The sequence below is a fragment of the Pristiophorus japonicus genome, chromosome 15, assembly GCF_044704955.1.
Source record: "Pristiophorus japonicus isolate sPriJap1 chromosome 15, sPriJap1.hap1, whole genome shotgun sequence".
NCBI lineage: Eukaryota > Metazoa > Chordata > Chondrichthyes > Pristiophoridae > Pristiophorus > Pristiophorus japonicus.
The window spans coordinates 80,839,927-80,855,299 of record NC_091991.1 but is presented as its reverse complement, the minus strand read 5'-3'; the positions used below and the strand labels follow the sequence as shown (position 1 = coordinate 80,855,299).

At 45.5% G+C, this 15,373-nt stretch overlaps 1 protein-coding gene across 1 annotated transcript in view; it reads left to right on the top strand.

Annotated features, from left to right (window-relative positions):
* Window positions 1–15,373, top strand: part of cntn1b (contactin 1b) — a 1,027,096-nt gene that overhangs the window by 651,090 nt on the left and 360,633 nt on the right. The window contains exons 17-18 of the mRNA XM_070900643.1: window positions 6,635–6,793; window positions 10,309–10,458. Coding sequence (XP_070756744.1) covers window positions 6,635–6,793; window positions 10,309–10,458 — 309 coding nt within the window. The remainder of the gene's footprint in view (window positions 1–6,634; window positions 6,794–10,308; window positions 10,459–15,373) is intronic.

Below are 15,373 nucleotides of genomic sequence, written 5' to 3'. Positions count from 1 at the left end.
AGAAGCTGCAGTGGGGTGGATTGGAGGCCTCATGGTGGGACCCCTGATTGTGGGGGGGTGGGTTAGGTAGGGAATATAGATCCAGAAGATCAGGGTAAAGGCACTTTCCTCCTGGATCCACCAATCCTCGCCTTACTTTAGCTGACGGGTTTCGCGAGGCCTGCAAAACCCGACCAGCTAAAGTTACATTTAAAATGGAGGTTAAGTCTGAGGCACGGTAGCCTCACCATAATATTTAATGACGCCAACTAATAATGATGTGTGTTCAGAGTATTTTGTCATCTGTTAACAATAAGCATTCCTGAGACCTCACCCCACCTGAACTTAGTAATCCCTTCCTGCCACATGTACCTGTGCACACCCTTTACTTCTCCAACACTGGCCTTCTCCGTGACCTGCTCCATCATTGGTGGGCACTCATTCAGTCACTAAGGAAGTTGCCATCTTGTTTCAACTGTCTTGCCACCTCTCTCTCTGCCCTGCTTTGAAAAACCTTCTCAAAACCCTTCTCTGTGTCTGTGCCCCACCCCCAACCCTTTCCACATCTCCCACAATGCTCAGCACTCCGTGCTTTGCCCCCTGTAATGTTAAGCAGTTTGGGATATTTCCCCACATGTAAATAGCACAATAGAAGTGCACGTTATTCATGGTGGGAAGCAGAAGCTTGTTAGCACTGAGCTTTGTCCATCATCCAGCTAGTGTGGTTGGTTGAACTACTGGTGAGCCAAGGCTACGAAGTAAAATTGTATTAATAAATTTTATTGGTATTATTTATTATTGAGTTCAAAGATAAGAATGAATCCATCACTCTGATAGGGGTATACAGTGGACTGCCAGATAGCAGAAAGGAACTGGAGGAAGAAATATGTAGGGAAATCTACAAGGTGCGTAGCAGACATAGAATAATAACCATGGGAGGTTTCAACTACCCTCAAATAAACTGGCTGGAAGAAGCAGCGAAAGGAGAAAAGGGAGTTGAGCGGGTAAATTCCCCTATGCCCCGATTGGGGGCGGTAACTGACTCGGGGTGGATCTGCCATCATCAACCCTCTCCTCAAAACCCAACCCTCGACTTCTACCGCCCCATCTCCAACCTCCCTTTCCTCTCCAAAGCCCTTGAATGTGTTGTCGCCTCCCAAATCCGTGCCCATCTTTCCCGCAATTCCATGTTTGAATCCCTCCAATCCGGTTTCCGCGCCCGCCACAGTTCTGAAACGGCTCTCATCAAAGTCACAAATGACATCCTTTGTGACTGTGACAAAGGTAAACTATCCCTCCTCCTCCTTATTGACTTGTCTGCAGCCTTTGACACAGTTGACCACTCTATCCTTCTCCAAAGTTCCATAGAAGAGGGGGTTGCCAGGCGGACAACTAATGTTCTCATATACAAAAATGGGGCGAGAACAAAACCTGGAAACTTTAGACCAGTCAGTTTAATATCAGTGATAGGAATGATACTGGAATCTGTACTAAAAAAAAGTGATAGAAGAGCACCTAGAGAGAGAAAATATAATAAAAATAGTGAGCATGGATTCCGAAAAACTAAGTCATGCTTAACTAACCTGATAGAATTATTTGAAGAGGTAACGGAAAGAGTAGACGGGGTAATGCAGTAGATGTCATATATTTGGATTTGCAAAAGGCCTTTGATAAAGTACCTCAATGTAGGCTAATGACAAAGGTGAGGACATGTGGAGTCTGGGGACAAACAGCTGAATGGATAGCAAATCGGCTAAAAAATAGAAAGCAGAGAACAGGGGTAAAGGGTTGTTTTTCAGATTGGAGGAAGGTAGAACGCAGTGTTCCACAAGGGTCAGTGCTGGGACCACTGTTATTCATAATTTACTTTAATGATTTGGACTTAGGAACAAGTAACTCAATATCCACATTTGCAGAAGATACCAAACTGGGGGTAGCAAGGTGGGGCGAGGGGTGGGGGGGGGTTTGGGAGGGCGAGTAGCTAACACTGAGGAAGAATACAACATATTACAGGAGGACATTACAAAACTTGCAGACTGGGCAGTTATGTGGCAAATGAACTTTAACATAGATAAAGGTGGTAGGAAAAGTAGAAACATCGCCTATATAGAATAATACAGCACAGAAGGAGACCACTCTTAAAAAAAATAAGAACCTGAATGGGGTAAAAGAGCAAAGGGATCTAAAGATTTCGGTGAACAAATCATTAAAAGCCACATCACAGGTCAGCAAAGCGATTAAAAATGCTAACAATGCACTGGGATTTATTTCTAAGGATATAGAATTAAAAGTAGTGAATTGATGTTGAACTTGTATAGGACCCTGGTCAGGTCATACATAGACTGGTTGCACAGTTCTGGTCTCCTTACTATAAAGAGGACATAGACGCAGTGGATAAGAACATAAGAATTAGGAGCAGAAGTAGGCCGCATGGCCCCTCAAGCCTGCTCCACCATTCAATGCCTGATCTTCAACCTCAACTCCACTTTCCCGCCTGATAAGGTGCAAAAAAGATTTACAAGGATGGTAGCAGAACTGAGAGGTTACAGCTAGTGGGAAAAATTTAATAAGTTGGGGCTTTTTTCTTCAGGAAAGAGAAGACTTAGAGGTGACCTGATTGAGGCCTTTAAAATTATGAATGGGTTGGACAGAGTAGATGTAGAGAGAATGGGCCCAAATTTCCACATGAGTTACACTTGATTTTTCTGGTGTATCTTTTTAGTTGCTATTTAATTTGCGCCAGTGTAAGTGAGTTAGTTAGGTTTTTTGTTCGGTCAGTTTTTTTTTCAAAAGGGGGCGTTCCCAGCCACTTACACCATTTATGCCAATTTGACCAGAAAAAAGTTGTACTAAACTAACTTAGAGCAGTGTATGTGTCCACTTTTGTCCGCACAGAAAGACCTTACTTACAGTTAAGGAATCGGCGCAAGTAACTACATTACAAGCACCAAACAAAGCACAAAAAGTAATAAGCAATTAATTAACAAATAAAATATAAGGAACCCTGCAATTAAAGCACCAAGACCAAAGCAATAAGCAAACAATAAATAACACACAAAAAATAGAAGTCCTACCTTAGGGAACGCAGCGGGCCGCCAATGAGAGAGACCATTTGGCCAGGGCTGGGGGGGTGGGGAAAAGAGGAGAGGGCGGGGAAGAGAGGAGAGGTGGGGTGGAGAGGAGAGATGGGGGTGGGTGGTGGGGAGAGAGGAGGAGGGGGAGGAGGTGGAAGTATCCTCTTGCGAAGCACGTCTAGACTGATGTCCGGCATGGCATCAAACACCCGCATGAATCTCCGGTTCATCTGGTCGAGAGTTATAAACCCAGGCCCCCAGAAACTCTTCATGTGTTTTACAATCAGGTCAGAGGTGTCGCCACTGGTGGATTCAGAACCATCACCACGGGCCCCTCCCTGGCCAAAGTTCCATCTTGATTTTCTTAAAGTGTTTCTAATCTGTAAATTCCCTAATCCAAGGCTGAAAGGAATCAAATCCTCTTTTGAATGAAGAGAAGAAAACAATCAGATGACACAGCCTGCAGAGTACACTCTGGCCGGCGATGAGGGAGCCCATTCGGCCAGGGCTCAGGACGGCGTGCTTGGGCCCCTCCCACACAGCCTGCAGCGTGCATTTGCAGAAACGGCTTGCCAGGAGCTACTGCACATGCGCGCAGACTCTAGCGCACATGTGCAGAGGTCCCGGCACTGTTTTCAGCGCCGGGACCTGGCTCCGCCCCCAATCCATTGGGCCACACTGCGCCACGACGGAGGAGAGGCTGGGGAGCGGCCAAATTACGGAGGTTTTTTGGCGCCTTGGAGGTGGACAAAATGGCGCACCTCGAGTGAGGGCGCAGAAAAAGAGGTTAGGGAAATTCTAGCCCAATGTTTCCACTTGTGGGGGAATCCAAAACTAGGGACTATAAATACAAGGCAATTACTAATAAATCCAATAGGGAAATAAGGGGAAATTTCTTTACCCAGGGAGTGGTTAGAATGTGGAACTCACTACCACAGGGAGTGGTTGAGGTAAATAGTTAGATATTTTCGTAAGGAAACCAGAGTACATGAGAGAAAAGGGAATAGAAAGATATGCTGAAAGGCTAAGATGAGGTACATGGGATGGGAGGAAATACATGTGAAGTTACTTTGTGCCGTATATTTATTTATCTGTGCAAAACCTGTTAATGTTATATAATTATATCATTTAAAATACGCTCTTCAGATCCAATGCTAGTTTAAAAAGAGACAATCTGGAGAACTAAATGCTAGGGGTAGAAATTGTCCTCCACCGGAAACGGGGCACACCAACCGTTTTTGAAGGGTTCTGGCCTTGCGGCGTCCTATCCGGCGAAATTTAGCACCTCGTGGTTTTTTTTCCAGCGGGGCGAAAGTAGATCACCATGGGGGCGGAAGTGGAAGCTGAGCGGCGTAGCCGTCACTAGCGGGGGGGAACTGAGGCTGTCAGTCATCAGCACCGCGCTGATGACATCATTGCGCTGGCGCGTCACAACATCCCTCCCCTTCAGTTAAAGGGGGTGCCAGGCTGCCTGTTGGCGGCCCGGCTGAACCCGGGGGCACAATTATCGGCCCAACCTGCCAGTCGACCGACAAAAAAAAAAAATAACATGGTGGCCGCGGTAGTGCGCCCTCACCTTTAAGGGCGGCTGTGCCGTCGTTTCACAGAGTGCACCGTCAGAAAAAGCTGTCTGGGACACCGACCAGTGGATGGGCCGCTCCCACAGGGCAATGTTGGGTAAGGCGGAAAAAAAATATCTTCATGATTTCGCGAGGGGGTCCCCGCCAGTCGGTAAGGGGCCGGCGCGTGCACGCCACAGCAGGCAAATGGGTGGAGTGGTCCCGGGCATTGCTCCGCTCCTGAGCAAGGGCAATTTCTAAAATGGCGGCCCCTCCACGGAGAGTCGGCGACCATTCCACGCCGCCCCATGGCCGCCATTTTCTGGCGGTTACAGGCCTTATCGGGAGGGGCACTTTTGGCCCCTGGATGTTTTTCACAGTTCAATTGGACAGGGATGAAAATGTCACGCTCCCACCAATTGACTTTATCGAAATCCTAATGAGAAAGAAAAGCTCTTGCGGTTTGGCTTGATGAAAATTTGCCGCACTCACCATTCCACTTTACTGAGATCCCAGTGGCCGTACTGAGATAGGTCGTTATTACGGGTATGCTTTTGTGTCATAGATACATGCAGAACAGAAGGAGGCTATTTGACCCATCATGCCTGGACCTTACGTTACAAAAAGATGGCAAACCCTTCTGAGATTGAGTGCGTGTTATGGGCAGATAACTTCTATACTGTGCAGTAGGCATATGTGCAGCTTATTGTTCCTTTCAGATGTGAGGAGCTGTCTACAGTACAATACTCTGCACACTTGAATCTTTGCTTAGGCCAGAGAAGAATAATCCAATTGTAACAATCACTGCTTCATTGTGACCTTATGTTAAGTAGGTTGATAGCGTGGAGTTGAAACCCCTCTATGTCTTTGATGGAATCTTTGCCATTCCTATGTCCCAACATACACCTCTGCTCTTCGGTTTTGTCGTTCCCTCTCACTCCACCATTGGTGGCAGAGCCTTCATCCTCCTCACGCCTGCACTCAGGAATGCTCCCCTTAAACCTCTTTACCTTGTTACCTCTCTCCTGCTTTCAAAAAGCTCCCACTTCAATCCTCCCTTTGGCTAGCTCCTTAACTTTTCTCTCCTTCCTGTTTGGTGTCCAGTGCTTATCCTAAAAAGCACCTTGGGACCTATCATTACTTGAAAGACATTGTATAAAGCTAAGTTTTAATTAAACAGATCTTAATATTAGAACTCTCAATGCAGTCTATGCCATAACTAAACTCAATTATTTTCCATATGTTGATTTTTACTTTAAGAACATAAGAACATAAGAAATAGGAACAGGAGTAGGTCATTTGGCCCCTCCAGCCTGCTCCGCCATTCAATAAGATCATGATCCGATCAGGGACTCAGCTCCGCTTCCCTACCCGCTCCCCATAACCCTTTACTCCCTTATTGCTCAAAAATCTGTCAATCTCCGCCTTAAATATATTCAATGACCCAGCCTCCACAGCTCTCTGGGGCAGAGAATTCTACAGATTTACAACCCTCTGAGAGGAAATTTCTCCTCATCTCAGTTTTAAATGGGCGGCCCCTTATTCTACGACTATGTCCCCTAGTTTTAGTTTCCCCTATGAGTGGAAATATCCTCTCTGCATCCACCTTGTCGAGCCCCTTCATTATCATAAGTTTCCAATAAGATCACCTCTCATTCTTCTGAACTCCTATGTGTATAGGCCCAACCTACTCAACCTATCCTCATAAGTCAACCCCCTTGTTTGTCAGTTCTGACAATTGAGTAGCCCTTGTTTATATCAGCTCATCATCCATTGAATGGTTTAATCAGAAGTTCTCAAAATTCATTTGCAACATTCAACATCATCGAAAAGGTTCCATCACTTGTTGAGTGTCGGGATTTTATTCTGTTTGCAGCAACTGCTACTATGTGCTTCAGGCAGTCTTTAGCAGCCTGTGGGAAGAATATTTATTGATGGCATTTCCTGCACCGGAAGCTGTAATGTTTGCTTGTCACTGAGTGACCCACTCCTCATTTATCCTTTGTGAATCTCTTTGTTCAGGACCACCGGGGCCCCCTGGAGGGGTGAGAGTTGAGGATATCAGAGACACCTTTGTGACACTGTCTTGGAGTCGAGGGACGGACAACCACAGCCCAATCTCCAAGTATAACATTCAGCAGAAGATTTTCGATTCTTATGAATGGAAAGATGCCAAAACAGGTCAGTCACAACCCACTGATAGCAGAGGCAAGATAGGCATGGCCAGAAATGTTGCATTGTGTTCTGTTTCCTTTTGTAGTCAAGATCAAGAAAATAAACAATTGTATTTATCATATTCCATATGCTATGATATTGAAGACTAATTAACCAAAGCAGCATTTCACTGGGGGGAAATTGGGACAATACTGATAAATAAGGGATTTATTCCCCTGTTAGCACACTGGCTAATATGTTTATGTAAAATTCTTGCCAGTTATCTTAATCCAGCTATTAACGCAGATGCAGATGCAGATGCAGTGCACTCCCAGAGAAAATTAAAGCCAAAATGTGTTTCAAATCGGAATTTCAAGTCTACATCGACTCGGACATGTCTGGGCTGGACAGCCACGTGAGGTAACTATTTCAAAGCCGCACCAATAGATGAGATGGCTGCTCGACAGTAAACGGCTGTGTTGACCAGACATTTGATGAGGTCCTCCCAACACTTGAGGCCTTCTTGTTTCCTGCCTAAGCATCCATTCCCAATGCCCGTCTGTGAAGACATTTTAACAGTGCTATAAAAGTTGAAGATGTTGTATTAGGAATAAGAAATACGTTACCGCCCGGCCCAGTTCTGTCCTCAAACAATGCCCATGCTTGCCGCCTTCTTGGCTAGCGATTGAGACCAGGAACTTTGTCTAACTTTTGTTTCTCTGCTTCCTAATCTGGGAGTGCGGAGTCCAGTTGTGGTGACCAGCCGTGGCTGTGATTAGCTAACTCGGGACCGGTCAGGAACTGAATCTGAGGACATGTTTGATAGGCACCAGCTACCTCCTGCCTTGACCAGTTATATCTGAGTACATTAACACATTGGTAGCTACCGTGTGCGTTTATTTCTCAAAATGTTTTCCTGTGACTATCGAGGGCAAAGTGAGACCATGGAGTGAATACTTAGGACTGTAATATTCACCATGTGGAGCAAAGATTGTCCATTCTGAATTGTAAGTGAATTCAGGCCACCCGCACTCACCCAGCTTGCAAGCTGCATGGCTTTCATTCAAAACAGCCTCTTCAAAAGCAAGTCTTTGAGCTGCACTTGTGTGGAGTGTGTGGGAGATGGTCGCATGCCTTTGCTGTTGCTTTTTCGAGAAGTTTCCGCAGGAGCAGTACACATCGAGTGCCGGGAAAAGGAGAGCATAGGCACGTCTGGTACAGTACGATTACTGCGGGTCACGCATACAACGAAACCACAGCAAGTACCTCACGACACAACGGGCAGTGCGTGGGAGCAGGACAAGCCACACGCTGATGCATTGCCTGCGATTGTGGCAGGTTTTAGTGGTAAAGCAGCTTACCTCTCGAAACTCCCATTTTAATTGGGATGTCGCAGCATTAAAACAGCAGGGTGCAGGTCTCCCAAGCAGTTCTGAAGAAAAACACCATCTTAAGTGCATCCCAAAGTTGCCTTCACTTTGGCTTCAAGCAGCTCTTGTTCGGTTTCTGTCCTGCAGCGATTGCTGAACCACTTCAGAAGGACATTAACATTAATGAAGCAATTAGGCTTTCACGACGATTATGGTTCCTGATGCCAGATGCACTTTATTCAGTTTCACAACCAGTCATAGTGGGATTTGAACATGCAGTCTCTGAGTTGTTAGCCCAGCACCTTAACCACGCCACTAACTTGTGTTCCTTGCAGCTTGTGCTATTCTAAATTCCACTCTTTTAATACATAGAAGATTGAAAGGTGTCTGGTGGAGCCTGGATTATCTGACTCATTTCTCATGTGTACTGCATCGGCAGTGTCCCGGTGAGGGGTACAGATTTAAAGGGGAGCCTTTCTTATGTGTGTCAGTCCCAGAAATCACACAGCATCAACATTAAGAAAACCAGGAAAAAAAGAAAAAGACTTGGATTTATATAGCGCCTTTCACGACCACCGGACGTCTCAAAGCACTTTACAGCCGATGAAGTACTTTTGGAGTGTAGTCACCGTTGTAATGTGGCAAACGCAGCAGCTAATTTGACCACAGCAAGCTCCCACAAACAGCAATGTGATAATGACCAGACAAGCTGTTGTTGTTATGTTGATTGAGGGATAAATATTGGCCCGGGGCCAGGACACCGGGGATAACTCCCCTGCTCTTCTTTGAAATAGTGCCATGGGATCTTTTACATCCACCTGAGGGAGCAGACGGGGCCTCGGTTTAACGTCTCATCCAAAAGACGGCACCTCCGACAGTGCAGCACTCCCTCAGCACTGACTCAATTCTGTTCTAGTTGATTGCTTCAGTTTCCCAATATCACATACACAGCGCTGCAGCTGGTGTGTGTCCATGCGCGCACTGTCCTGGTGTTCCAGCTCTTGAAGCTCAGGCAACAGAGAAACGATTTCTTCCGGTGAGGGCATCCAGAACAAAGGGACCCAATCTTAAAATTAGAATTAGGCCTTTCAGGAGTGAAATCAAGACGCTCTTTTCCCCACAATGGAAATCGGGAATTCTCTCCATCCAAAGGTTGCTGAGGGTCGACTGAAATTGTCAAGACTGAGATCAATAGAAGTTTGCTCGGTAAGGCTATCAAGGGACATGCATCAAAAGTGGCTAAATAGGGTTGAGGTACAGATCATCCATGATCTTATTGAATGGCAGAACAGGCTCGAGGGGCTACTGCTGTTCCTATGTCGCAGTCACCATGTCTCATGTGTGAGCGTGGACAATGATTGTCAACAACCATGGTATCCGAGGGGCGGAGAAAATGATGTGATACCTTTCGAAAACCCCAAACCTATGTCACCAGAAAGTCGCTGAAATGGAATCCCCAAGGAAAAAGACCGGGCAGATCAAAGAACCAGTTGGTGTAGTAGAATTGTGGATGCCAAAATCCTACGCATGGAACGTTTTAGAGGTGGTTCTCGAGAACAGAGTTCAGCGGTAAAAAACAGGCGAAGACCTAAATTCACAAGGAGTAGTGAGGTTGAATGATGATATGGAGGAGAAAGTCCAGGGGCATCACAGCCAAGTACAAGCCTGTCCTTACCCAAAATCCATGCACATGCCCTTTCCCATGGGAATCACTGGGTGGGAGTAAGAACCCTGACCAACTTTTCCACCTAAATCCATGGGTGCTGAGGCCACTTGTCGTGCCTCTCTCACGATCTCAGTTAACTCAACGCAGACTAGGATGGGACGCGAAACTTTATTGGTCCACACTGCTTAACTGCCATTGGATAAAGTGAGCCATTGGGGCAATCCCCCAAAATAAGGTATTGCGGTTTACATAAGAACATAAGAAATAGGAACCGGAGTAGGCCATTTGGCCCTCGAGCCTGCTCCGTCATTCAATAAAATCGCGGCTGATCTGATCTTGGCCTCAACTCCACTTCCCTGCCCGCTCCCCATAACCCTTCACTCCCTTATTGTTCAAAACTTTGTCTATTTAGTGTCAGTAATGAATTGTTTCCGTGCTTTATGTCTGAATGTCTCTGGTGTCAGCTGTCAAGTTTGACGTTTTCACTCTCCATTTTTCCCATTTAGACCCTCAGGATATAGAAGGCAACATGGAAACAGCAAAGATTATTGACTTGACCCCGTGGATGGATTATGAATTCAAAGTAGTAGCCACCAATACCCTGGGGCTGGGAGAACCCAGTCTGCCATCCGCTAAGATCAGGACTGCTGAAGCAGGTGGGTCGGCAGCTGCAGCAATACGTATTTTACACTTTGTGATCAATTATTGTGCAGGTCCTACAGCGTTTTCCATGACCTTTAGTTACTGGGAGGAAGTACACCTGTAACTGGGGTGGGTTGGTATCAACCTTCTGTGGATGTGACCTGGAGTCCGAGCAATATTTAATTTCAAATGAGCAACTTCCCCCACCCCCCACCTATTTTGTTGCCTTCCCGACTCCCAGCTGATTTCAATTTCCGAAGAGAAGAGATTGTCATGGGCTATGTCTGTTGTAGGATGGGTCTCCCTGACTGTGATATCTGACCAATAGCGACACCAATGTGCTCCTCCACCCTGAGGCACTCCATTTGGCACCCGCCAGGTACAGTAGAGGATAGCGAGTCGAAATAAGTCAAGCCAAGTATCCCAAGCTGGAAGCTGTGAACAAATGTTGTACCGTTGATGGCACCGAGATCCCTTTTGCAAATGCGTCCACTCTGTTGGCTTGTTTCTTTCAAAAAAAAATTGAATTTTCCATTAAATCAAATTAAGCATTGTGAATGAAATGGCAATGCTAAGCAAAAATTCAAACAAAATTTGAATGAACACATAATTCAAATGAATTGAGAACAGACTCGGTGGGGGAAATTCCCCTGTGGTGCGCCTCCCGTTAGCGTATCCGGGGGGCGTTAATGGGGCGCGACATATTTTCGCCCATGGGGGTTACGGGCGGGGGGGGGGGGGAAGCTTACCGGCTCCCGCAAAATTGCGTGAGAGTTAGCATAGGCACGAACATGGTAGCCCCGCTAGTAGCTCCCCGGAACGCCGCGCAGCCCCTTAGCACCCTGCGGTGACCCCTTTCCGACCTCCGTTCCCGGGGCAGAAGTTAAAGGGGATGTACGCTGAGCCGTGCGCCGCCATTTTGTTGAGTCAGCCCATCTTACTGCCCCGTAACGTGGTCCAGGGCGGCCATGGTGCAGCCCGTTTCACAGCCGGGGCGGGACGTCCGCGCCGGGCACAGAAAGCCCCTCCCCGACTGGGGGATTACCGCCTCCAAGTGGGGGCATTGGAGAATTTCACCCTCTATATCTTTAGCTGTTTCTCAAAGCTTGTAATAGATTATGTCATGGGATTTGCAGGTCATTCCATTAAAACAACAGCGGTTCTGGCCCATTGGGGTTGACAGGTCTTTGTCTACCTTTGGGATGGATGTACATTGAACAGTCAATGTGTAGTATAGGACTGCCTATAAAAATTGTAAATGAGTTCTTGTCATTCTACTCTGCTGTCCTGAAGTTCATGTTGGTTTAAACAAAAAAGCATCTAAGATGAAGAGTGAGTTAAAGAATGATTAACTCCACCGCTGGTTAATTATCTTGTCGCTGTCGGGACGTGGCTTCACGTTGTGGTGCTGGTGAGGGTTGGTTATTTGGTACGTTTTGTCAAAGCATGCAGACTCCATCTTATTCCGCTGTAGTGATACCAACCATTGGGCCGAATCACAGGAAGTCATTATTGTCCCCTTGCTCAGGTAGAGGACGAAGATGCAATGTTCTGTAGCTAAGATCAGAGGACGACTAATGGGACAGCTGTGAAAAAGTGGAGGAATTAGATTTTTATTGTTGTTTACCTTTTATGAAACTATTTAAAATAGTGTTTTGTACGAAAACTAGGATATAATGCTGTAGGGAAAGGTAGAATTAATTCAGTATTGACTCTTATTCTCTGTGCTGACCTACTTATTCAAACAAATTTAAAGACTTATTTTTTCAAGTGGCTATCAATATTTAAATGAAAGTAGATTCAGCTCTCTTCACTGTAGGATTGTTAAACAGGTTGATTTGACTTGAAGCAACTGACCTCAGAAGGACATTTTCTGAAGCCCTGCTCCCAGCATGAAGCCTCACTGGGTTAGTGAGCGGGTCAGGGATGGGGTTATAATACCACACGGCCACTCCTGTGAACCGTACTCTCACCTCACATGGCACCAAGCCAGGAGCAGAGCTTTGTAAAGTTACGCTTAATGCTTCTTGTACCACAGCTTGATGTTCAGAATGAAAGATTGGTGTTTATTGCATTACTATACTTTTATAATCCCGGTAAACACATTAAATACTGAGACCGGAATATTACCCATGGAAAACGACTGGAAATCAGTAAAAATGTTTGCTAGATTCCTTTCATTGAGAAATATATGTGAAGTCCTAAGGCCCATCCACAGCTTAGATAACATTAAGGTTAAAAGGGTTCAAAGAAGACCAGCTAAAGTAGGAAGCAGTGATTTGGTGATGAAAACTATGATGTTAAAATAGATTAAATGAGACTGGTTGAAGGTGCTGGGATGAAATGGGGAGCAGTGGTTTCCAAACTATTACACATGGAGCTCTGGCAATCGACACCACGGGCCTGGTGGACTCGGGTCTTCTTGCTATTTCTTACTTGCTGCATTGTCCTTTTATTGACCTATCGGTTTGGAAAAGGATGTCTTCAGTACTGTTACCACAATGGTGGACAAATGCTCAATCTGAATACCAAGACTTGTTTGTATCTGCAGTCTGAGATATATGCAAATGAATGGAAACACGGATAAGGCAGCACAGTACACACATACATGGCTCGCAAAGACAATAAACAACTCTGACCTCCCCTGCTTCAGAGAACTGTCAACTTACAACGTGCTGAAGATGTGGAATCCAACTTGCCGTTCCGATCCGGACTGCAGTTGTCTGCAGAACCGACAAACAGCTCATCTTCCCAGCTTTGGAGACTTGGGGGCCACTGCTGTTTCTCCCAGTGGCACTGTTTAATATCAGGACCTTTAAAATGGGGCGGCTGAGAGGTATGTTCAGGGCAATGAAGATACGGGCTTGGAATATTGAGATCAGAGTACGTTGCTGACAACCCTGAAGTCTGAAATGGTCTTGGAGCTGCTGTCGGGTTTTGGCTGAAGGAGCCTCTTTCTGTGTTCAGTCACTTGGATTCCTCATTTGATGCTCAATAAATATTTGCTTCGCTTTTTGCGTGGTGATATCAATCTGATATTTATAATAAGGGTGTGATGCAAACTCAAAACTTAGTCCACCTGCATTTTTCGTAGAAGCTATACGTCACAATTTTGACATTCGAGGTGTATAAGTTGGGTATTTAACCAATGGAAACCTATGTGTTAACAAACGAGTCTGTTGTGATATAAGCTATCGCTTGATTTCCACAATTTTCCCAAATCTAACCAAGCTTGTTTCTTTGAACCATTCCACCTCACTTGGTTGTATTCTCAGCTTAAAAAGATACTATACAGAGATCAGTCATCGTTTGTGTTGCTGGTGGGATGGGGTGAGGGGAGTGGGAATATTTGTTGCACTTTCACAGGATCGGTTTCCGTTTGATGACGGTGCATCTGTTGGTACATTTGCTCCTTATTCAGAAAGGTTTTTTAATTTTCAGTGTGATTAACGACACTGTACGTAAAACAGCAGAGTGGAATATAATGCCGATGTACTGCCGCATGGTGAGTGTTCGAAGAGCATAACTATCCGTGTCTTTTTAGTGTGACTTGGGCTTTCACTATTGTACAGTTCCATCAGTGATTTAACATAACATCCTGCAGTCATATCCTTGCAAAGCTACCTCATTTACCTTCATCCCTGAACTTAACGACCTAAATGGCTGTTGGGGGAGCTACATAGAGGAAATCGTGGACATCTGCATCATTACCCAACATCAGCTCACAGCTGCTCATTCAACCATTCTTTAGTGGGCGATTATCCTTTACGTTTGTGTGTGTGTGTGTGTGTGTGCAATTTAAGTCTGTGATTTTGTGCCAATTACAATGCATTTCAATATACTTTCTTATCTGGGTCCATTTTCCGGCTGTTCCTCGAGAAGCTGACGTATGTAGTTATTTGCGCACTCTGCTTTATATTACAAATGACAGAAGTATACTAACTGCAATCAGTGTGATGTACAATAAGAGGACACTGTGCTCAGGTTGACTGTAAGCACAGCAAGTCTGGCCATTCAGCCTTTCAAACCAATTGCATCTAGTGTTAGCATGTTGACCATCCCCTTTAGTGTTACCACGTTCAACTCAACTTCAAACAGAATGATGTGAAGCAGTTCTTTCTACTTGTACCTTCTTCTAAGTGTGGCATGAGATATGTACATGTGTACGCCATATATTTGTGTATTTCTTTTGATGTGGATGAATGTGACAGATATGGAATATTTTCAGCACATTTTTGATGGTTGATCCGGCTTTTCTTCCTGTTCATCCTGAGGATTTGGTAAGTTTAGTACCTCTGCTGTATGTACTGCCATTTTACTGTCAGCAGGCCAGGTCACTTCATGCAACAATTTGTTTGCACCCCTGTTGAGAATGAGATTTTGTTCAGTTAAGACTGGCTTCTCTCGTGCCCTGCCTTCTTCCTTGTATCACATGGAACCCCAGGTAATATTGTCTTGGCTCGGTTTTGTCTCTGTGCAAGTCAGGCAACAAAGTGCAATGGCCGTGTGCATGAATCAGGGCTGGAAGAGAAAGGACTGTTTCATTAGCCTGTGTTGTAGCGGATTGATCCTCTACATCTCAATTAGGACTGTACACAATAATGATGGCATTACCTAGATGGTCATGCTTCCCCTGTGGATATATATATTTATGTATGTAATTATATAACATCATCTTATCTACTACTTGCAGGACCAAGTTTGGGTTTGACAGTTAAAAGAAAAAAAGACTTTGGTCTGGATTTTTGGCTTTGATGATTTCGGGGCGGTAATGGTGGCGGGACGGAAAGTTAGCGCCCGGGAACAGTTTGTGTCTCAGTAAGTAAGTTTGAGCAGCTGGGCCCTGCGTCAGAGGGTCCAGCGCTAAGGGAGGCATTGTACACCTCTCTTGGGCGCTAGCATGGGAAACTCCAGAGCTAAAGAGCCGGG